Source organism: Sinocyclocheilus rhinocerous, unplaced genomic scaffold, assembly GCF_001515625.1.
Source record: "Sinocyclocheilus rhinocerous isolate Xijiao unplaced genomic scaffold, SAMN03320098_v1.1 scaffold466, whole genome shotgun sequence".
Taxonomy (NCBI): domain Eukaryota; kingdom Metazoa; phylum Chordata; class Actinopteri; order Cypriniformes; family Cyprinidae; genus Sinocyclocheilus; species Sinocyclocheilus rhinocerous.
In genome coordinates, this window is record NW_015631145.1 from 509,596 (window position 1) to 533,807 (window position 24,212).

Below are 24,212 nucleotides of genomic sequence, written 5' to 3' on the forward strand. Positions count from 1 at the left end.
GACTGACACTGTTACATATACTCGCCATCGCTGATTTTTACTCACATTTGGCGCTTGGCGAGTGTTAATTTTAGGCCCTGTCAATAGGCCTGTGTGAGATGTAATCTCACTTAATTTATTTTATATACTTTTTATTACATAAATATATTATAATTCCTTATTTTTTTATTTTTAATATACATTTTATTTATTCATATTTGTAATCATTTAAAAAATTTCGTTGTAATAATATACTTCAATACTTTTAATAATATATATTTATTTGTTTGTTTGTCTATGCCTTATTTTGAGGTTTTCAGATTTTACCAACACAAAATAAATAATGGGATCAGATGACCAAAAAATAAATAAATAAAAACACTTACAAAAAACAATTACACGTTTTTTTAATATCTATGGCCGACAATCGAGAACTGCAAGACAAATAGAATCCCTATGTGCTGTGTGATTTATTTATTTATTTATTCCACAATCCACATGGTTTGATAAGGCTTTCTGTTGCCAATGACAATGCAGTGTTTTTACTTACAATTTTGCCATAATTATATTTGCTCCATAAAATTTCACAGATTGTCCTCTACTGTAAGCAGTAAAAAAGCATCTACACAATGAGATGAAAATAAATGTAAATCTTTTCATGAACGCCCGTCATTATAAACGTCGCAAAACAAAAAATGAAACAATCTGTGCGCTCTAGGACGGTGGGAGAAGCAGTTTATGAGGGGATGTTCTCTTAACCAGCATGAGATATTTAAGCGACCACACTGCCTCTGATAGTCGGATATATAGTAATACATGAAATTTTACTCAGAGTCTGGTTCCTAAATGAAGGATCTCAGGCACTAACTGGAAGCTACAAAACCACCTCGCTGCCACATCAGTGAGCTAGAAACCAAGACTCAGCGTTTCTCCCAGTTTTTCCCAGAATGCTTGGGGTGTAGACGCTGCCCTGTGGTGCGACCACAAAATGTGCATATAACCCTGATACGTCCAGGAATAAGGCAATCATGGCTTCATCCTGCTTCCTGTGCCACACGGGACACGGCCACAATCTTAATGTTTTCAGACACTTTTAATGACGAACATATTCGCTGTCCTGTGCTAAAGCAACAAATGACGTAAGAAGAAGGCCTGTTTATGTCATGATGTCATAATCTGAGGAGAATATATTATTCTAGATGGACAAGCATGCTAATTGCTACCGATTTCCAATGTTTCCATTTCAGTAGTAAAAGCAGGAACTAATTCAGAGTCATGGCCTAGTTATTAGCACATGGGCTCCAGACATGTTGAGTCACTGCACTCACACAGGAAATGTTTCAGATCTGGCCTGTGTTGTTTTCCGGACACTTTCTCGCTCTCTTATCCTAATTTTTTCCTGCCTCCTCTCTGTTGTCTGTATTTACTATCCGATAAATAGTGCGATTAGTGAGATTCAAATCATAGTACATTGAAAGTTGGTGGTGTACTTTTGGTAGTGTGTATTCACGCTCATATTTCTCTTGTGCAATGGAAGAAGTGCTTGTGACAGTTCTCTTTTTCATTCATCAGTTGAAAAATGTTGATAAATGTGAAGCTGAAACTGAAGCTTATTTTTGTACCGTACATCACCAGCAAAGGATACAAATTGGGATGCCTCCCTTCTAAAACAGTAAGAACTACATTAATTCCTGTTCTTTCCTCTCTCTTTCTCTCTCTTGTTTAGTGTTGACTGATCGTCCTCCCCCCATCATCCGGCAGGGTCCAGCTAACCAGACTTTGGGTGTAGACAGTGTGGCTCTTCTGAGGTGCCATGCGTCTGGAGAACCGGTCCCAACCATCAGCTGGCTGAAGGATGGGGTCAGTCTGCTGGGCAAAGACCCTCGTATGTCCCTGCAGGACCTCGGCAGCCTGCAGATCAAGGGTTTGCGGGTGAGCCTAAACACTATTATTATTTTTTATTTCCTTTGTAATGAATGTATACATTTGGGATGCATCCATATGGATGGATGCATGGATGGATGGATGGATGAATGAATGAATGAATGAATGAATGAATGAATGGATGAATGAATGAATGAATGAATGTGATTTAGTTAACTTAGACGTTGAATTGGCATAGAAAAGGAACATCCATCATATATCATCAACTTTCAACATGGACCAAATTAGACCAGTTTTTATATTAGCCAGCACTGATATAGTCACCAATACATCGCTGAATGTCCAGATGTGTATCTGTTATTGTGTATTTCTAAGACCGTGTGTGTTTGTGTGACTACCATCTGTCAGAAACGTCTTCATCTAAGTGTGATGTATAAGCTTAGCAGAATTCAATCAGATATCGGTAAGACATAACAGAGATGGGCAGAGAGAATCATATTGCATTACGGGGATGAATGGGAAATATTGATTTTGGTAAATTGTTTGATACTATCACTTAGGGATACGACAGCTCTCCCAAGAATCATTTACGGAAGGCTGGACGGGCTCCAGCTGCACACACATTTGCACACGCATACACAAACAAACACACTTTTAGGGCCATATTGAATTTAAAGTCCCCAAGCCCTCCCCGTCGGCTCGGGATGGAATAGCTATTATGCCTGACAGTGCTGCCCACCTCTGACATTTTATCTAATAAATGGAGGCGAGGCACCCTGATGAAAGGCAACAAACAACAGGGAGATCATCCCGGAAAGGTAGAGAGGGGGGAACATGCGCCAGCTGTCAACGGTCCAGAGGGTTTCAGCGACTGCCCCTTTAAATGAATTAGTCTAACTCCCGTTGCGGTTAGTGGGTGGGTTTGTGAATTTGCCAGCAAGGATAAAAGCTGGCTGAAGGGTGCAGAAAATAGAATATATCTACCATATTAGTGTCAGCGCTTTAGCCGAACTGGACTTGCCCGAGGTTACATCTCTTTAGGATCGAAAACTTGGACTTTCCATCAGTAGAATTGATTAGCCGTTTAGTGAATTCACAGTACTTGAAGATATAAAGGTCGATGCATGTTTTTATTTTCTGTTTTTCAGCTCTCTGATTCTGGTATCTATACTTGTGTGGCAGCAAGTTCTAGTGGGGAAACATCTTGGAGTGCTTTCTTGGAAGTCAAAGGTACTTATGTGCATCTTCACAAAAGACACTCTTAAAAATAAAGGTTTTAAAAAGGGGGGTTTTGCAGGAATGCCTTAGACCCTTTAAAGGTTCTTCATGGAACCATAGATAAGAACCTTTAAAGAACCTTTATTTTTAAGAGTGTATGTGATTTTCAAGTTCTCAGTGTTCTTATGTCTTTCCTCTCTTTAGAGTCTGGAAGTCTTGTTATAGTTAAAGACCGGGATGAGAACGAGCTCCCAGGTCCTCCTTCCAAACCTCAGGTCACCGACGTCACTAAAAACAGTGTGTCGTTGTCCTGGCAGCCTGGCCTTCCTGGAGTATCACCCATCTCATCATATGTTATTGAGGCTTTCAGGTATGAATTTAGTTTATTTAGCCTTTAAGTGTCTTTTCTGTTTTTGAATTGTACCTTAAATTTGTTCATTTTCCTGTCAAGTACTCAAGTCAGACCGAAATATGTCTTTATACACATTTCTAACATACAAAGTCCTCAAAAAATATATTGCGACCTTCAATCTCAAGCTGGTACAACATTTTGAATGGACTGTCCTTGTATATTGCATCCGCTCTGACTAAAATGTTTTAAGACATTTCAAACTCTGACATCACTCTGCCTCATTTGCATGCAGCCAATCAGTGAGCAACAGCTGGCAGACTGTGGCCGATCATGTCAAGACCACTCAGTACACTATCAAGGGTCTTCGCCCCAACACCATCTACTTGTTCATGGTGCGAGCAGTCAACGTCCAAGGCCTGAGTGACCCGAGCCCCATGTCCGAACCCGTCCGCACTCAAGGTATTTCACAGAAACTCTGTGTCTGTAATTGTGTATATAGTTTGGGTAAGAAACCCAAGTGAATGGTGTCTGTGTCAACAACTTCCAATTAAATCCTAGCTGTTGCTCACAGAGAACGAGATCTAACAGGGTCCCATACGCTCATTAGTTTCAGAGACTAATGTATAATGTAGAACAAACATCATCTACTTTTGGGGTGTATAATTGAGTTAGTGACCTGGCTGGTACCTTAATGATCATTACGAGGAGAAAAAAGGACCAACTTCGACTGGAAAAAGATTCGATTAAGGTGCCACAGAGTCTTCCGTATGTTCATTAGGGGTGACTGATTCTGAGACCTTGGGCGGATGTAACCTCACAGGTAGGGTTGAAGCTGTGCTGTCTGCGGCTGGAGTCAGTGAAAATGACTCCTCATCGCTCTTTTAGGGAATTAAATTGTATTTAAGGGATTATGCTGTTCCGACCAGTAATTTGTCTGCGCACTATAAGAGGTAATGGCATTGGCCTCTGTCTCTCTCTTTACAGATATAAGTCCTCCAGCTCAGGGAGTGGATCACAGACACGTGCAGAAGGAGTTGGGTGAGGTTATTGTGCGGCTACACAACCCTGTGGTCCTCAGCCCCACCACCATACAGGTCACATGGACGGTAATGCGCTCTATGATTGGACAGAGCTTTTAGCATGTTAATTGTGTTTGGAGAGATATTGTAGTCTGTAAATTGTGCTGAGATTGGACAGAAATGTTGACACATGAACTATGATTAAACAATGGCTATAGAACATGACTTGCTGTTGGACAGAGGTTATTGTACAGGTACCATGATTGGACTGAGGCTTTAGCATCTAAACTGTGATTGGACTGAGTTTCTAGAACATGATGCAGTAGTAAAGCGATATTTCACCCAGAAATAAAAATTCTGTCATAATTTATTAAACCTCATATTGTTCCAAACTGTTCTTTATTTTGAAGAATGTTTTAATCTATAGAATGGTCCTAAACATCACTGGACACCACTGACTTTAAATTAAATTAAAATAAAATAAAATAAAATAATAAAAATGTATTTATTAATTTATTCCTTTTTTACAATATCATTTTTTGTGTACTAAAAATTTATTTATTAATTTATTCCTTTTTTACAATATCATTTTTTGTGTACCTCAGAAAATATTAAAAGTTATTTTGAAAGGTTTGGAATGACATGAGCTATTTTATAGTATACTAATTTGATGATTTTGAACTAAATTTACTTCATCTCTATACAGAATTAGGCTATTTGGCACAGATTATTGGCTGTATATTATTTAAACTTATACAGTATGTACTGTATATTATTCGATATCCAACAAAGTTAACTCGTCTTGGTTGTTGTTTCCGTTTCCCACTGCAGTCTTCCAGCATTGATATAAACACTCTAAAAGTGTTTACTGTTTGTTGAATTGCATTAAAATGGAGATTTTACAGCTTTGGCTTTGTCACATTAGTTTGTAAGCACTCTCCTGTGGTATATTAATGATTGTCATCAACAATCATTACAGAGACAAATATAAGCGTCTGTCTGTTCAGCCTAAATGGGGTATAGACTGTTTCAGAGGTATTTTTCTCATATGAATAATCCATAAATCATTGGCCTACACGGCCCCTGAATACAGCAGCACTCTCGCGGTAAACATAGGTGGTGTCAAGAAAGCTTTTACGACCCTGAATCATTCAATTAATGAAAGTTTAAAAAGTGTAGGAAGGATGGCCATTGGGCTGATTTACTCCATGTGTAGGGAGGAAAAGCAGATGTTTAATATCTCACTCCGAAGGCCAGACTGTGCTGTTAGAAAGACATTAATGTGAGTTATACACGCTACTCCTCTCTGTAAAAACTACTTTTCTTCGGCAAACTAAAAACAGAATGAGGCTTTCAGCGAAAGAAGTGTCTTGTTTACCTTTTTGTTGATTTGAGATTGCGTTTTTTCTTTGATCCTTATGTTGACACGGTCAATGTTGATTTTTTATTTATTTTTATTTTTTTGTGCGCGTATGTATATACTTGTACATATGTGTTTATTTCTTCGCAGCTGAGCTTTTTTTCACAACATGTTTGTTCGAAGTGGCTACATCTTGCATGATTGCTGTTATTGATGTTTTATTTAGAGTTTGTCAAGGTCGTACGTATGTATGACTCATGTAGAGCATTTTTATCAAAGGGATTTGATTGGCTGAACTTGTTGTTATATTTAAATACTAGTTAAGACACCTAATGGGAACCAGCACCCAAAGCTAGGCCTTTTTAGCAGAGTTTCTCCTTTTTCAATTATTTTTCTCAGTCTTTTGCACTTTTTTAAGTTTGAACCATCTTTCCCCTTCAGGTTGACCGGCAGTCTCAGTTCATCCAGGGCTACAGGGTTTTGTACAGGCAGATGTCAGGGCTGTCCTCCCCAGGAGTGTGGCAGAGTCAGGATGTGAAGGTCCCCTCTGAGAGGAGCATGGTGCTCTCGGCTCTGAAGAAAGGCATCGTCTACGAGATCAAAGTCCGTCCGTACTTCAACGAGTTTCAGGGCATGGACAGCGAGTCCCGAACGGCAAGAACAACAGAGGAAGGTACAGCGTTTGATTCTTTGAAGTGATACAGGAGATCTGTGATGTTTGAAGTCAACATGAAATCAAAATGGACCACATTTAATTTCTTATTAAATAAATAATTTATCTCTGTAACCTTTCATTTAAAATAAAATAACATCAGACATGACTCATACAGGTTGGTAAAACAACTTTTTAGGCTATTGTTTTGAACTACTTTTGTAGTTTATTCAGTTTTTTTTTTTTTTTTTCAAAAAAAATAAAAAGTAATTCAGGAATTAAATCAGTGAAATCTTTATGAATGAGTATTGCATTATTCACTCAATTTGATTTTTTTAAACAATTGATTGAATATTGAATACATTTTATAAATAGACTGCAGAAATTTGCATATTGTCAGAGCCCTTTAGTAAATTACACGGTGTTTACGAAACGAAGTACAACAGAAAACTGGGCATAGAGTCATTTCTATGCAAAATTTGGAATTTATCAATATGGATGCAAGCGGTGGCTACGATCAAACCTTACCTTTTAAAAGTTAACCTGAACTTTTTTGCAGCATAAATCTGGCTGAGAATAGTATCCTAATACTATTTCACCAAAAGTGCAAATTGATAAAGGTGTGACGTGCATTCTTTTAGGCTCATTAAAAATTAATCTTGCTGCTGCGTTCTGGATTAATTGTAAAGGTTTGATAGAACTGTTTGGAAGACCTGCCAAGACAGCATTTCAATAGTCCAGCTTGGACAGAACAAGAGCTTGAACAAGGAGTTGTGAAGCATGTTCCGAAAGAAAGGGCCTGATCTTCTTGATGTTGAATAAAGCAAATCTACAGGACCAGGCAGTTTTAGCAATGTGGTCTGAGAAAGTCAGCTGATCATCAAGCATAACTCCAAGGTTTCTGGTTGTTTTTGAAGGGGTTATGGTTAATGTGCCTAACTGGATGGTGAAACTGTGATAAAATGATGGGTTTGACGGAACCACAAGCAGTTCTGTCTTGCCGCAATCAATAGCCTGATGCATAAATTAGCTTATTATATTCTTAAAGATTATTCTGTTTCAACTCACATTATGGAAGTAAAATGTGTTTGCGAATTCCGTTTCATTTTGACTTTCAAGTCACAAGAGTTTTTAATCGATTTGTCGATGTCTTATGCTTCTGAAACGTACAGGTCACAGATACTAAGAGACACATATGCAGACATAAGCCCAAGAGTTGGATCTCTTGCTGATTCTTTCCAGCTTGCTCTAAGTCCAAAGCAATTTGGGCCAGTGATACATAATCCAACCTTAGGCCAATGTCGTAACAGATACTGTAGTAAGCAATACTGGCCTGCTTTCCACAGCACTGCAGTAAGCTTGTCTCTATCCCTGACGGGACTCAGAGGAAAGACGCTATCGTTTTGGCAAAGAAATTGACCTTTTCTTTGTTGTGAGTACTGTGTGTGTATGGCTGACGGGACACTAAAATAAGCATGGGTTTCACTGAATGCTTCCCCTGTACTCGTCCCCATCATTCGCAGCGGACTAAAAAATACTCTGTCAGCCATAGAGCCAGATTTATACTAACTCATTGGTTTCTGTATTTCCTTTAGACAAGCACCAGTCCATACCTAGCATTCAAAATGAACTTTCTGCATAGAGAAAATTTACCAAGAGAGAACATTTTTTAAAATGAAAAAAACATAAATGAATACATAAATAAATATGATTTATGCAATCTAGAAAATTATAACTTTAGATTTATTTTTAATTGTAAATTAAATATAATCCTTTATTATATAATATGTATTAATTATATAGCATTGTTTTTATTTTTAATCATTTTAAAAATATTTTAATAATACATGTATTTTTAATATTTTATTAATAATTAATAAAAATATCAATATTATTAATAATATTTTAATACAAATTTTAAATGTAAAAAAACAGTAAATTAATTATTTTTATTCTTTTTTTTTATTTGATACTAAATGTATTATCTATCATATAATACATTATTTTGATTTAAATTTTAAAATATGTATGTATGTATTATGTAATGTTCAATTACATTTAATATACAATTAAAATTAAATAATAAAATTATATAGAATGGTTTCTCTTTCTATTTTCTATATTTCCATTAGACAACCGCCAGTCTTTGCCTAGCGTTCAAAATGAACATTTTGCATATTGAAAACTTACCACAATGAAAAATTTTAAACATAAATAACCTAAGTAAATATAATGTATGCAATTATTTAATCATGTATGTAGAAAATTATATAAATTAATATTGTATAAATTAATTCATTGTTATTAACATTTTTATTTATCTATTTTTTTTGTTATTTACAATTTTATTTGTATTATTTTTTATGTAAAATTAATTTTACAATTTTTATTTGTAAGGTAAAAATAAATTAATTTAATTATTTAATGTAATTATTCATTCATTCATTCATTTCACTCATGAAAGCTAAATTTTGCTCTCAGTTTGGTGTTTGGTCCGTTTTAATTTTTGGACCCTGTCAAAACTGAACCCAGGACATATCGTGCTAGGTAATTGTGGCTCAGACAAGCAGGACCACCATCCAGGATTCAACGCAATGCTTTGAGATGTTTTCCCAGGTGTGAGCGATGGCTGCTACCACACATAAATCTTGTAAAAAAATAAATAAATAAATAAAAACATTTTGAGAATAGTTTAAACGGCATATGGAACTCTCAAGACATAAATTCACTCACACGAGCACAGAAGGTTTGCTGATTAAAGTCTGAGCGCAATGACAGGCTAATTTGTTACCCAGAGTGTCCGCGGAGAGCCGTATCTCCTCCACACACACCAGCTCTGTCTCCTGAAGCCCCGCTGCAGTTCCTTCACACCCCACACCTGCATGTCATCGCCATCACCAGAGCAAGACAAAACATCGGGTCCCCTGGCAGAAGAGCGTCACGGGGCCCACGGCTGCGATAGCCCCCTTTTGTTTCTTGTTTTCCACTGTGGTAGTTGAGAAGGTTTGTCAGAGTCACAGAAGAGGATGATTTATTGGCCATTGTCTGATTAGACAATTATAGCTTCTCTCTTTTCTGTTTTCCCATTTCTCTCCCACTTTGTCTTTCCCAAAAAGTGAAAGTGTTTTTGCTTTCATTTAGACCTTCTTCTGAAGTGACAAATGCTTACCAACATAGCCTCTTCCAACTTACCATAGTTGCTGCAATTATTGTTAATAAATAAAACTGTGATAAACCGTAAATATAAATAAAAAAATTAATTTATTTTTAATTGTAAATTAAAATGTATTTATTTATTTATACTTTTATTATTTTTAAATAATTAACTTAATTATTTTAATTAAATTAATTTTTAATAATTAAGTAATAATTTGCCATTTTTAGTTAAAAATAAATTGTTTATTTTTATTGAAATTATTAATGTAATAATCTATTATATAATACATAATTTAATCTTTTTTTATTATTTTGATTATTGTTACCACAATAAAACTGTGGTAAATTGGTATTAGTGATCACTGTCATCCAAAAAGGTTATTACCCATACGTAAATGTAATATATGACATTTATTGCCCTATATCAAGAGTAATATTGCCATATATATTACATATAAGACAATATATAATTTTCACATACGTACATTCTCTTGATGATGGTATGAAGCTATACGTTTATAGCATATTTATACATATAAAATCCCATAGTTTGTCCCAAATTTGTACATATTGTGATAATGATTTTTTTATATGTAGCAACCATATATCAACATAATACTTTATTTATATATGCAACTAAAACAACACACACACACATATATATATATAGAGAGAGAGAGAGAGAGAGCTTTTGTCAAGTAAAATACTGTATATACATATATATACTGTATATATGTATGCATGCATGTTTATGTATGTATATATTTTACTTACTCTTAATAATAATAATATCAATAATAATATCAATAATAATATCAACACTGATGGATTTGACTAGCCATGCAAGACGCTCTTTCTTTGAAAACGTCCTTTAGTATTAGCTGCAATAGTAATATTTTTTGAAGATAGAGGTTGAATAGGTGAAACAGGCCCTTTCAGAAACTCCTCTGTGTTTTTAATCCATTTTATGGTTAATAAACAGCTTCTCAATGGGAGTTTTTTCCCCGAGGGTCATTATCACACATTGATTAGTGGCATAGTAAAGCAATGTCGCATTTCTTCACATTCTGTAAGCTAAAGTCCTGCCGCTCGCCCCGGGGTCTCAGTATTAGCTTGGTTTAACTTCACAGTGTTTTTTCATCAGCTTTCGCCTGCAGGCTACTGTAGCGGCAGTGAAACAGAGGTCACATCCTCGCTGGCTATACATCACACCGCTAATGGCGCTATTAGCATCGCCTGCGCCATCGCTCCCCAAATGAGAAATATGTATTGTTTGGCTCAAATGTGCATAATGATAAGCTTCTAAATGATTTGCGGCATTAACTTTGAATGACATTGGCTGCATTGTAATAGGAGAGATTTTGTCACCTGCAACGTGCTGAGTTACACTGATATTGTTTTTCAGTATTAAAGAAGAAAAATGTGAATAGTCTGTGTAATTATTTCTTGATCAATTACTGTACAATTTACAGTGTTAAGGAAACGTAAATCAACTTAATTCTGAAAAAAAATATTATATTACATTATATTATATTTTTCAGTAAAAATCCAAATCAAATTGCACTGATAAAATACATATATTTACCTCATTAAGGAGGTAAATAGGAGAGATTTTGCTAATTTATTTATTATTTTTATTTATTGTTTAATTTATTATTATTATTATTATTATTATTTAGTAATAAACAAGAAAAATTCGAATTTTCTGTTCTATTATTACTTAATTACTGAGATACTTACAGTATTAAGAAAAAATCAAAATCAACTTGCTCACTTAATTCTGAGAATATTATATCATATATCATATCATATCATATCATATTATATATTGTATTATTGTCACGCCCATGGACTGTTTTGGTGTTTGTTTTCCTCCCCCACTTGTTCCATGTTCCCTCCTGTGACCTAGTTTCTCCCTCATGTTGATTGGTTATTGATGTCAGGTGTGTCTTGTTAATTCCCTCGTTTAGTTCTAATATTTAGCCCTGTGTTTTCATGAGTCCTGCGTCCTGTCTTAAACGTCGATTCCGTGTGTTACGTGTGTGTTCCCTGGTGTCAATAAAGTCTGTCATTGTTCTGGATTCTCCCACGTCTCCTCGCTCCGACACAGTAGGCACACCGTGACAATTATATTACAATTTTTTATATTATATTAAATTTAAATATATTAATATTTAATTATATAAAAAATGTAAATTTTCTGTGTGATTATTGCTGTAAAATGTACAGTTTTATGGTAAAAATCCAAAACAAATTGCACTCGTAATTCTGAGAAAAATACATATATTATATTATATTATATTATATTATATTAATATTTGTCAGTATTAAAAAAAATGTTTAAAGAAAAAAAAGAATTTTCTGTGTGATGATTACTGCAATATTTACAGTGTTATGGTAAAAATTCAAATCAAATTGCACTCTAAATTCTAAGAAAAAAAAAGATACATACACGTTATTGAGTATTAAAGGAGAAAAATGTGAATTTTCATATGTTCATAATAATAAGCTTTAACCTTGAATGACATTGGCTGCATTGTTATAGGAGTGATTTAGTCACCTGCGATGTGCGGAGTTCATTCAGCGGCCGATTGCTCTGTTTTTGTTTGTTTTTGTTTTTGTTTGTTTTTTCGATCAGCTGCAGATGTTTGATGAAGGCGAGCTGCCGTTTGTCCCGTCAGGCCTTTTGGGGGTTAAAATGGGCCACCACGTGTGAGGGATGAGTGTAGCTTTGGGATATGTGCCATTTACGTGGGGGTCAGAGTGCAGGGAAATGAAAGAGAGCGAGTGAGCAGAGTTTACCGTAATTGAGCTGTCAGTATTCTGCTGTGTCGCCGCACCTCAGGTTGCCACATAAATGAGAAAAACATTTTTATAAAAATGTTATTTTCCACTACAGACCCCTATTATTTATTTCATTCCCTTCTCGTCTCTGTCAGAGTGGCTCTGATGGGGTTAATAAAACAGCAGTCCGGGGTCTCGACTTCTACATTACAGACTCAGCCAAGGACAAAACAGCATCTTGGATTCGCAACTGGCCTCCTTCAATCAATGTATCCATGTCAATATGTTTACCCAGCACTCCATTCTTTACTCTTCCTCATCCAGCTCTCAAAAAAATACCTCCGTTCTTCACATTCCTCCCCGAGCTGAGCGACCTACATGCCTGTCAGAGCGATTTGCTTAGAAAGCAGAGTTGTTTGGATGGCTCACCATCTCATTGTCTCTCAGTAAATGTATTTTTTTGAGTAAATCCCTCCTTTCAGAGGCAGGATATGAAATCATAGTGAAATGTGAAGGAGCGTTGGTATCAGGCTGAAGAAAATCCCCATCTAATGAACTCGTGCACCCGTGGCCACCTGTCTTGCGTTCTAAGGTTCAACACACACATCGACTGCTAAATGCTAATGCAGTGACTTACAACAGACTCTTTCAGAAGAAACAGAATGAGAGAGTGTCATGGCATGAGTCATGTTGAGTGATGTACGTAAATCCTTGCCAAACAATCAGAGACAGCTGTAGCCTCAAATCTTTTCTGGAAAGTCCAGAATGTCAATAGTGTAGAAGAACATCATGGAAGCCATGGAAGTAAAACCCTGTGTTTCTGTTTCTCTCTCTGTATCCCAGCACCCAGTGCTCCTCCTCAGCAGGTGACGGTCCTCACGGTGGGCAATCAGAACAGTACATCCATCAGTATCTCCTGGGACCCTCCTCCTGCAGAACATCAGAACGGCATCATCCAGGAATATAAGGTAAATGCCATGTGACTCCATCAGAGACACCAACAATCACATGCAACTTGAGCAATAAAAATCCAAATAGACTTGCACTCTTAATTCTGGGAAAAAATATTGTATTGTATTGTATTGTATTATATTATTAATTATCTGTGCAATTATTATTATTACTGTATTATTTACAGTATAAGGAGAAAATTTTATAAATGTTATGCTCTCAGTTATGAAAACAAATGTGTGTATATACTATATATATATATATATATATATATATATATATATATATATATACACATATATAGATACATACATATATGCATACATACATACATACATATATTATATTATAATATTTACAGTATTAAGGAAAAATCCAAATAATCTTGCACTTTCAATTCTGAGAATATTGAATATTATATTATAATTTTCTATATATAATGTAATTGTTGTAATTATAATGTAAGTATTATATCACATTGGGTTAGGTGATGTCGTAAAATCTGCACTAGTTACTAAAAAGTTGTAGGTTTAAGTACATTTTTCCTAAGAATTTAATACATTTAAAGTTGTTTCAAGTGGCTAAACTCAATAAATAATAATTGTACGATGAGTCGTTTTGGATAGAAGCGCATACTAGATAACTGTTTACGTTATTTACTTTTGTTTAAAATGGGCCTCATTTATGAAACACAAGCAGAACAATTTCTGTATCAATTATATGTAAATCCATTCATACATAAATAACTGTACTGAATTGAATGCAATAATTTACATAAAAATGGATTTACGAGTAATTTACACAAAAATTGTTTTCGTTAATGAGGCCCAATCATTAAAAATAACTTTTTACAGACAATTTGCTATTTTGTCTCTCTCTCTCTCTCACTCAGATCTGGTGTTTAGGGAATGAGACCCGTTTCCATGTAAATAAGACAGTGGACGCAGCCATCCGCTCAGTGGTGGTGGGGGGTCTCCAGGCGGGGGTCCAGTACCGGGTGGAGGTGGCCGCCAGCACCAGCGCAGGGGTGGGGGTGAAGAGCGAACCACAAACCATCATTATTGGTACGGGACATCTTTTGGTTTCGATAACCTTTACTGTCACACTGCATCTACCCTTTATCTGTGATGGTCCGAAATAACTTAAAAGCTCACTATTCATTGAATGGTTTTGAGCGGGGTCACCAGAATCAAAATTAAATCTCACGGTCAGGGCTGAAGATTTTTTTTCCAGGTCTTTGGGTGTTTACACTGTGAGTTATGTGAGTTGTAGCAGGTTGTGACTGGTTTGACCCATAAGTGATGATTTGGCCGGTGACATGCCCTTATTCCCAAATGCCAAGCTCACTATCCATCTTCACGCACAGCCAGGGGCTGATAGACTATTTATCAAGACTGCAGTTTGTGTGTATGTGTGTGTCCTACCAGCTTTTGAAGAAGAAAAAAAGGGCTGATTTAGCTATCTTTTTTTAGCTCTAATAAATATCCCTAGTTTTATTGTAAATAATTCATGTGCTCATGACTTCAAAAGGGGAAAAAAGTTTGTTATTATAACATTTGATCAACTTTCTCTCCCCCATTTTGTTTGTGGGTGGGGTTAAGTAATATTAACCATGTATCGGTATTACTGATGAATATTCAAATAATATATCAAGGAAATGAAATGTACTTTAAATACTGTTTTGTGATATTTATACAGCATGTTGTGTTATTTTGCTTATTTTTTATTTTTGCTGAGGTGGGACGGGATTACATAATATTAACCATTAATATTTAACATAATCTAACATAATTCCATCGAATCTAACATGATTTCTGATGAATATTGAAATAATATCACATTAAGGAAATTAAATGTGCTGTGAATACTGTTTTCGTGTACAACATTTTGTGTTTATTTAAGTTTTTGTCTGTTCTGTTCACTGAAGTAACGCTAAAGATCAAGGTGATGAGCTTTTAACGCTCTAGTTGAGTTGATTAAATTCTCTGCTGATGTTCACTGGAGCACAAGTGTTTTTCTCGTGTTATTAAACTAATTTAGAAACTCACCCACAATTTTCAGTTTACTAAATAGCGGTTTTCTCCTGCGTATGTGTGTGTACTCTTGTAGGTAAAGACTTCCGGGATGTGATCATGAGCAGGAACAACAGCATCACAGAGCAGATCACGGATGTGGTGAAGCAGCCGGCCTTCATCGCGGGCATCGGAGGGGCCTGCTGGGTCATTCTGATGGGCTTCAGCATCTGGCTCTACTGGAGGAGAAAGAAGAGAAAGGGTCTCAGCAATTACGCAGGTAGAGACCAGATCTGCTTGCATCTACACAAACACACCGTGGCGAATGTTTTCAGATGGCACGGGAAGCGCATCTTCCTCTATAATGTAATAAAAATGCGTCAATGATGTGTTTAGAACAAATAATACAAATAATGGCAGTATTTTAGCAAATTAAACCATGGCCAATAGAGCCCATGCTTTACTGGGAATCTATGGCAGATTCCAGTGCTCTTTAATGTTCATCAGATAAGAGGCTCTAAAGTACCGTTCCGAGTCCTTATTTGTATTATTAAAGCTTTTGAATGGGATGTATTCGGCTTTCAATCAATGTGTTTTTGTCCCAGCTTTGCTATATGATGATTTGTTCAAGCTCTCAAATGGACAGGACTTTGCCGCAAATGGCCAATAATTGGAAAATTGATATTTACATTAACCCTTTTGCTGTGTTGAAAATCCTTTATCTAATTTGTTTTGTTCCCTTTTTAAAAAAAAAAGTGCTTGTAAATCTCTCATTATGCTATATTATCACCAAATCTTGGATTCAAGCTTTATATCAACACGTTTTCTTTCAATTAGGAGAGGTTTTGTATTTCTTTTTGGAACTGACTGCTTGTAGGCTTCATTGATCTGAGCTTATGCGCGTAATTTTTTTTTTTTTGTGAAATTTAAAAAAACAATTTTTTAATAATTTAATAATTTAGTGAAAATTATTTGTGGATCATTTTGGCAATGTTCACTCAAAATCTGAGGCGCAGAAGCTTAGATCAGTGAGGCCTACGATCAATCAGTTCCAAAATGAAATACAAAACCTGTGCTAATTGAAAGTTGATAAAAAGACTATTTATATATTTTTTTATCATATTTGATGATATAGCATAACAAGAAATTCATGAGCATTTTTTTGTAGGCCAGTTATTTTTGACCAGGAACACTAAGTCTAACAAGGTGGAGAAAAAAGTACAAAAATGATTCAGTTATTTGGAGGGACGTTGTTATATCCTGTGTGTGCAAAGTCAGTAGCTTTTAGTCCAATGCAATAAAATTAACTAGCATTTTCCAGGTCAAAATGACCAGAACACAACATAAGGGTTAAGAAAAACTACAATTCTAAATTATTATTTAATATTTTATAAGTACTTCAACTGTTTATTGTAGATATAAAAAACTAAATAAATAAATAAAAATAAAGTACACATTTTGCCATTTATAAGTTATATCTGTGCTTCCCCATTCTTGAAAAGCACCAGTTGCACTTTTTTATGTTTGTTGGGTTGTTTACTCTTTATTTTAAGTGTGTTTGTGTGTCTTCTGTGTGAGACTGTCTCATTTCTTTGGCTGCTGTCTTGCTGTCTTGACTCTGATGGCATAACGCAAACCTTCGAACACTCCAGATTGCATGCGAATAATCATGCACACGCACAGAAACACACAAACCTTCCAAAGCCCGACTGAGCACTGCAGGCTTTTTAACACACACTCTTCTCTGTCTTCTTGTTTTTGCAGTTCAGTCGTTCACCTTCACCCCTGCAGGTACTGTTCATTTGTCCCGTTTTTTCGAAACCCCCATCCCTTCTTCCTGCATTTACCTTACTTTCCTTTACACAGTCAAGTATCCCTTCCCATGATTCAAGTTTGCAGGTCTTCAGATGATGCCCACCTGACTTTGTCAGCACAATATGGGGAGTAAATTAATATCTGGCTGTAAGGGTATCAAACACAAATTATGTACAGATGATCCATAATTCTATTTAATATATATATATATTTATTTTTTTTTTTTAAATATAGAATAACATTCAAAGTCAAACTAAAGTGCAAGTAGCGAACATTTTACATGTCTTTATAAATGTTAACAGAGTCAGGTGGAAGATCTGTGGGCTTCAGGATCCTGCAGTTCTCCATTTGTTTTCCCTTGTCCTTTTCTTCAGGTCATGTTTTCAGTGGTGGTCACCTGTGCTGATCTTCTCATGTGGTTTTCCCATCTTATCTTTATCCTCCTTTTATTCCCCTGTTCTCTCTTTCTGACTTTTTGTTTGTGCAGGTGTTGTGAATTGTTTTCGTTCTCTACTTGAGTTCTCCGATCTTTCATTCATTCCTGTCTTTGTTATTAACCGCTTGAACAAACGTACATGTGGGAATCAATTGTTCCCTCCATACGAGGTTGTCGGCATGTTTTCTGAAGGTTTTCTCATTTCCCTCCAGTGATATATGCTTCTATATGTTCTGTTTTAACCAGTATAGAAATTATGGACACAGATATGGGTTTAAAAAATAGGAATTGAATACTGAATAATATTTAGTATACACTGTACACTGGCTGTTTTTAAAAATCCGTTTTTTATGATTATTTATATTCTATTATGGTCTTTCTAAAATTTAAATTCATTTATATTTTCAGTTTGCATTTTAATTTGTTGAATTCTTAGTAATTTTGTTATGTGCTTCTGTCATTTTTATTATCATTATTATTTTTATATTACTGTTTAGGTTTAATTTATTTTATTTTGAGTTAATCAATGATAATATGCCTGGACAGTATGCATTTCAAATATTATTAGTATGCTAAATTATTGTCATGTGTGATTTAAATAAATAATAAAAATAAAATACAAAAATAAATAATTAAATTTATATTTATATATTGTTAGGATATATATTAATGCCTTATATTATTATATTTTAAAAGTTAAAATGTTTTATTATTTTTAATTATTTGTCAACATTTGGCATCAATTTGTAAGCAACAAAGAGATGGTTGATATTAGATGATTGCATTGTGGAATATTGTACATAGTGAAGCACGCATTGTTGCACCTTTTAGTAAATATAGTATTCATACTATATGCTGCAGAAAATCATAAGAGTAGTATACCATTCCGAACACAGCCATATTGCCACCAATCTCATGACTTTCTGTCCATCAAATATCATCCCATTCCGAAATATGGTCACAGTGCCATTGATTTTCCACTTTATGTTCACAATAGCAGAGAATTGTTTGTAATTCAATGGTTGGTTTGTCCGCAACTTATGTGATATATGGGAGATTCACAGGCCTACCAGAGGTTAACCAGTGATGACCTGATCCAGTCACACGGTCAGCCACAATCACACTCTGAATTGATAACACAAAAAAGCAAAACGAAAAAAAAATCACTCAGCTAGCCCTGGTTCCCTCCACGTCTCTCGGGGATTGTGTGCGGATTGAGGTGTGCTTTTATCTTGTAGGAGAGTTTCGCTCCAAACTTCATTACCGATGAAATCAGTCCCCCTGCAAAAGCTGACACTGCTGCACTCCACTTTTCCCCAAGATAAGACCATAACAGTCAGGTGTCCGAGTCTTATGGCCTCGATATCCCTCGACTTTGTTTTAATGCACTCCAGTGGTCTCTCCTCACCACTGCTTCAGTGGGCTTCAAGGTTGCCGGCTCCCAGGGGTCCACATCTTTCTTGGTTTCTTGCTCCCATGTGCCGAGCAGATAAGTGTGGCGTTCAGACGCATTACCGGCATGCCAGACCCCATATGCGTGACGCTCGCAAAGGCAGTGGCCCATGCTAGCGAGGGCAGACTTTTGCACCACGTGAGAATCTTTGATTTTTCTTGTTTCCTGGAGCCAAATTGTCTTTGTCTCATTATCACGGTTCACTGCAAATCATGCAAACGTTTCAGGGCTTATAGAACAAATAAAGACAGACGATTCCGAAACGATTGGATGTTTGCATGAAGGCATTTTTTTTTTCTAAAGCAGTATGTTTAATCGAGGCTATGGAAGCCCGTTTCTGGCACTGAATAAAAAATTTAAAAAAAGGTTATTGCGACTTTTTATCTCACAATTCTGACTTTTTTCACAGAATTGTGAGATATAAACTCACAATTGCGTGATATAAACTCACAATTGCGAGTTATAAACTCACAATTGCGAGATGTAAAAACTCGCAATTCTGACTTTTTTTCTCGCAATTGCGAGTTATAAAGTCAGAATTGCGTGATATTAAACTCGCAATTGAGAGCTAAAGTCCAATTTTGAGGGGGGAAAAAGACTAATATGTTCTCAGAATTGCGAGTTTATATCACGCAATTATGAGAAAAAAAGTCAGAATTACGAGTTTGTATCATGCAATTATGAGAAAAAAGTCAGAATTGTGAGATAAAAAGTAAGAATTGCGAGATGTAATCTCACAATTCAGACTTTTTCTCAGAATTGCGTGATATAAACTCGCGATTCTGACTTCTTTTCTCGCAATTGCGAATTTATATCTCACAATTGTGACTTTTTTTTCTCGCAATTGACTTTATAACATGCAATTGTGAGTTAAAGTCCAATTTGGAGGGGGGGAAAAGACTGATATGTTCTCAAAATTGCGAGTTTATCTCTCACAATTCTGACTTTATAACTCACAATTGCGTGTTATAAAGTCAGAATTGCGAGATATAAACTCTCAATTCGGAGAAAAAAAGTCAGAATTGTGAGTTTATATCTCGCAGTTATGACTTTATTTCTCAGAATTGCGACTTTGTCTCACAGTTGCGAGTTTATATCACACAATTCTGACTTTACTTCTCAGAATTGTTTATTTCTCACAATTATGACTTTTTAACTCGCAATTGCGAGTTTATATCACACAATTCTGAGAAAAAAAAAAGTCAGAATTGCGAGTTTGTATCACAATTATGAGAAAAAAAAGTCAGAATTGCAAGTTTGTATCATGCAATTATGAGGAAAAAAAAGTCAGAATTGTGAGAAAGTCGCAATTACCTTTTTTATTTTTTATTCAGTGGCGGAAACGGGCTTCCATACGAGGCTGTTGGGTGTAAGAGGTAAAAGCGAATATACCTGTTCACACAAACACCCACTTTCCTCCTTTAAACCTGTCATCGCCGCGAGGCTAAATCAAGTTGTGCTTGGACGGGAAGGAAGGATTTGATAGAATTTTTATGCGGGCGATTTTGTCATGCCGCAGTAAATGCTTATTAAAGAGGAGTAATCAGTTTTCAAATTGGAGAGAGTGCTTATCTGGAGCTCAGCCTAAAGCCGAGACCAGCGCCAGTCTACGGGCCACATCAAAGTGCCAGCAATGTGTCCTATTGTAGATAGGCACTTAACGGACCCGCACACACACATAGCACCACATAAAACGAGTCCCTTTGGGAGAGAAAATACCTTCAGTGTTTGTTCTCAATTTACTGAAATGCCAGATTCTGGAATTAGCAACGAATGCAAATAAACCCAACAAACAGCAGGCCCAGAGGATAGACGGACACGGGTTAGTGTTCATCAAGTTTAATGTTTGGACTGTCTGTTTGACAGAAGAGGTGATGGATTGTTAACAGAGGAGAGAAAATGTCACTGATCTAATTCCGATTCTCTGCAGGGTGTGTAAATGGACCAGGAGTCACTCTGGATTAGTTCATGGAATATGTGACCATGGACCACAAAACCAGTCATAAGGGTCAATTTTATGAAATTGAGATTTATACATCATCTGAAAGATGAACAATTAAGCTTTCCATTGATGTATGGTTTGTTAGGATAGGACAATATTCGGCTGAGATACAACTATTTGAAAATCTGGAATCTGAGGGTGCAAAAAAAAAATCGAAATATTGAGAAAATCGCCTTTAAAGTTGTCTAAATGAAGTTCTTAGCTATGCATATTACTAATCAGAAATTAAGTTTTGATATATTTATGGTAGGAAATTTACAAAATATCTTCATGGAACATGATCTTTACTTAATATCCTAATGATTTTTGGCATAAAAGAAAAATTTATAATTTTGTTGGCTATTGCTATAAATACACCCGTGCTACTTATGACTGGTTTTGTGGTTTTGTGGTCCAGGGTCACATATTTGTTGAATAAGTGGGCATGCTTAAAGGGAAATGTTCTTAATTCATTCACTCACCTTCATGTCATTCCAAATCTGTATGCAGTTTTTAATTCTGTGGAACACAAAAGAAGATATTTAGAAACAAAAAGGCCAATGGGGTTCAGGTTATACCCCATTGACATTCTAAATGGACAAAAGCATTCTTCAAAATTGTTCATTTAAGCAGGGCACTTTGAGTCACTTGGGACGAAAGTGTTTTCAAAACGAATACTAAATATGGACACCTGATTTAGTCTTCTTTTCATCAATAATCCATCCCTTCCGTCTTCCTCTTTGCACACTTTTTGTTTAAATCACTTTCTTTTGGCAAGAATATTGAGGCAAAACCCAGAGAAAATAGGAAGTTATGGAGATAAAATGACAAAGATGCTTCGATTTCATAAATTGCATGTTCATTTACTGTGTGCTCTAAACACACAGTCACTCGTGTAAGATTACAATGGCACATATATATGGAGACTTCTTAATTTCTTAATCAGTTCCAGCTGTTTAATTTGGAATCAGGTTTAAAGAATCGTGAATTATGAGAGTGATGCATAAGAGGTTGATTTTGCTATGATTTTGTTACGATGACTCAGTCTCTCTCTCTTTGTTTTCTACCCTCTTTCTGACCCCAGTGACGTTCCAGCGTGTTGATGGAGGCTTGATGAGCAACGGGAGGTAAGATTCCTGTTATCCGCTCTCTCGTTTCCCCTTGTTTTTCCTCGGCATGCCACAAAACAGTGCTAGTTATTATCTTTGTGCCAATCACCTGCCTTTAACCTTCAAAGACCAGCCCCTCAATTCCAAACCTCATTCATATTCTGTCCATCATCGCCTGGAAGGTCATCAAAACCATTATCCTCTACAAGGCAGTCGTCTTCCAACCCGTACTCCGCTTTTAAGGGTTCACGCCATTCCTGCACTGTTAGAAATTCATCTTAAGGGACACTGCAGACTATTGTAAGGTTGTTCCTATAGGTTTCCGTGAGGGTTCTTGCGACACACAACCATTTCTTATGGGTCAACAGCTTGATTAACCTTCTAAAAGTCACAGTAGAGTCCATCAATGCGGAACAATTCTTTGCATAACCATTAAAACAGGGTCCTTTCAAATATTAATAAATAATTCAACCAGATGTATTGTTGATACTCACCATTTTGTGTGTGTTCAATGACCCCAAGGTGATCTGTCTCAGTGATGAAGACAATATTATACATATATCATTTGGTTATATATTACTATATAATATTTTATTAGAATATATGCCGTGTGTGTGTGTGTGTGTGTGTGTGTGTATAGTAAATAAAATACAAATGTTTACATTTTAATGTAACATTTTAATGTAATATTATAATTATGTGCGTACACACATGTACATTATTTAGACTATCTATCTATATATATAAATATATATATATAGTTGATAATAAACTTAAATATATTTTGTACATAAATTATTTTGTATATTTATGTTTCTTATCAAAAGTATATATCGATTATATATACTTTGAATATAAAGTATAATATAAAATTTTATTTATAAAATTATTTTAAGTCAATATAATGTATAATATGTTTGGTAAACAATTATTTAACTACTGAAATTAAATAAATTATATTAAAATAAATATATTAAAACTACATATTAAATATATAATAAATATATTAAAATAATATGGATAGATAGATAGATAGATAGATAGATAGATAGTTTGTTGTTTATATATATGGGAAAATGCTGGATTTCAATATTATTTATCATATTTTAATTTAATAACATATAGATAAACATTTAACTGAACTATACATCAAGCTTGCTCTGATATCATCATGTGACTGATTGGATTAAAATATGAGATGTGCCTGTTTGTGTAACCTGCATTCTGACACACCACACACACACACACACACACACACACACACACATACTGTACGTACACACACAAAAATCTCTGCACGTCTCCCTTCACGGACGGCTAGCTGCTCATAAATCTCACCCCCCAAAAAGAATTAGCAGGAACAATTTAAGCAGAGAGGGGTTTTATTTTATCATTTGTCAGACCCCCCCCCTTCATCCACGCTGCCTGTACAGACCCCCGCAGTGATAAATTTGCCTGTCACCTCAGCTGGGCGGCTGGAATATGAGCATGTGTAATAATGTAAAAATAATTACCCCAGGGAGAGGCTAGACTAACCCTTCCGGAATCTTTCGGCGGGCCTCGGTTTTTTTATGGAGCAGAAATGGGGAAGTAAGGGTTCGTTTGAATGACCGCAATTACTTTTTCTTACTTTGGAGCAGATACGGACTTCTATATGATGAAACATGATAAAAGATGTTTTTCCTTTAAATATTAAATATTAAAACATATATATATTTTACATTCATTATTTTAAAGAAATAGTCATTTTTCCTTCTAATGTTATTTTAAAATAACATTAGAAGGAAAAATGACTATTTCTCTAAAATAATGAATGTAAAATATATATTTTTTTAAATTCAGTATAAAAAAGTAAATAAGAAATGCAGTCATACAGAAAGTCATAATTATGAGAAATAAAATTGCAAATACTTCCATTTTCTTACTCCGGAACAGAGTAATTAAACGTATTTAATGAAACATGAAAGAACACCATTTTTCCTTTAAAGTAACATAACAAGGGGGCAAATCCTTTAAAATAATAAATACAAATATTATTTTTTATTTAATTT

The 24,212-nt window shown here is 35.3% G+C and overlaps 1 protein-coding gene across 1 annotated transcript in view; it reads left to right on the plus strand.

The window, feature by feature from the left end:
• Window positions 1-24,212, plus strand: part of robo2 (roundabout, axon guidance receptor, homolog 2 (Drosophila)) — a 351,523-nt gene that overhangs the window by 298,591 nt on the left and 28,720 nt on the right. Inside the window, exons 9-19 of the mRNA XM_016554373.1 lie at window positions 1,706-1,911; window positions 3,012-3,093; window positions 3,286-3,451; window positions 3,726-3,892; window positions 4,418-4,539; window positions 6,254-6,485; window positions 13,248-13,372; window positions 14,248-14,419; window positions 15,465-15,647; window positions 17,132-17,158; window positions 22,137-22,179. Of these exons, the coding sequence (XP_016409859.1) occupies window positions 1,706-1,911; window positions 3,012-3,093; window positions 3,286-3,451; window positions 3,726-3,892; window positions 4,418-4,539; window positions 6,254-6,485; window positions 13,248-13,372; window positions 14,248-14,419; window positions 15,465-15,647; window positions 17,132-17,158; window positions 22,137-22,179 (1,525 nt within the window). The remainder of the gene's footprint in view (window positions 1-1,705; window positions 1,912-3,011; window positions 3,094-3,285; window positions 3,452-3,725; window positions 3,893-4,417; window positions 4,540-6,253; window positions 6,486-13,247; window positions 13,373-14,247; window positions 14,420-15,464; window positions 15,648-17,131; window positions 17,159-22,136; window positions 22,180-24,212) is intronic.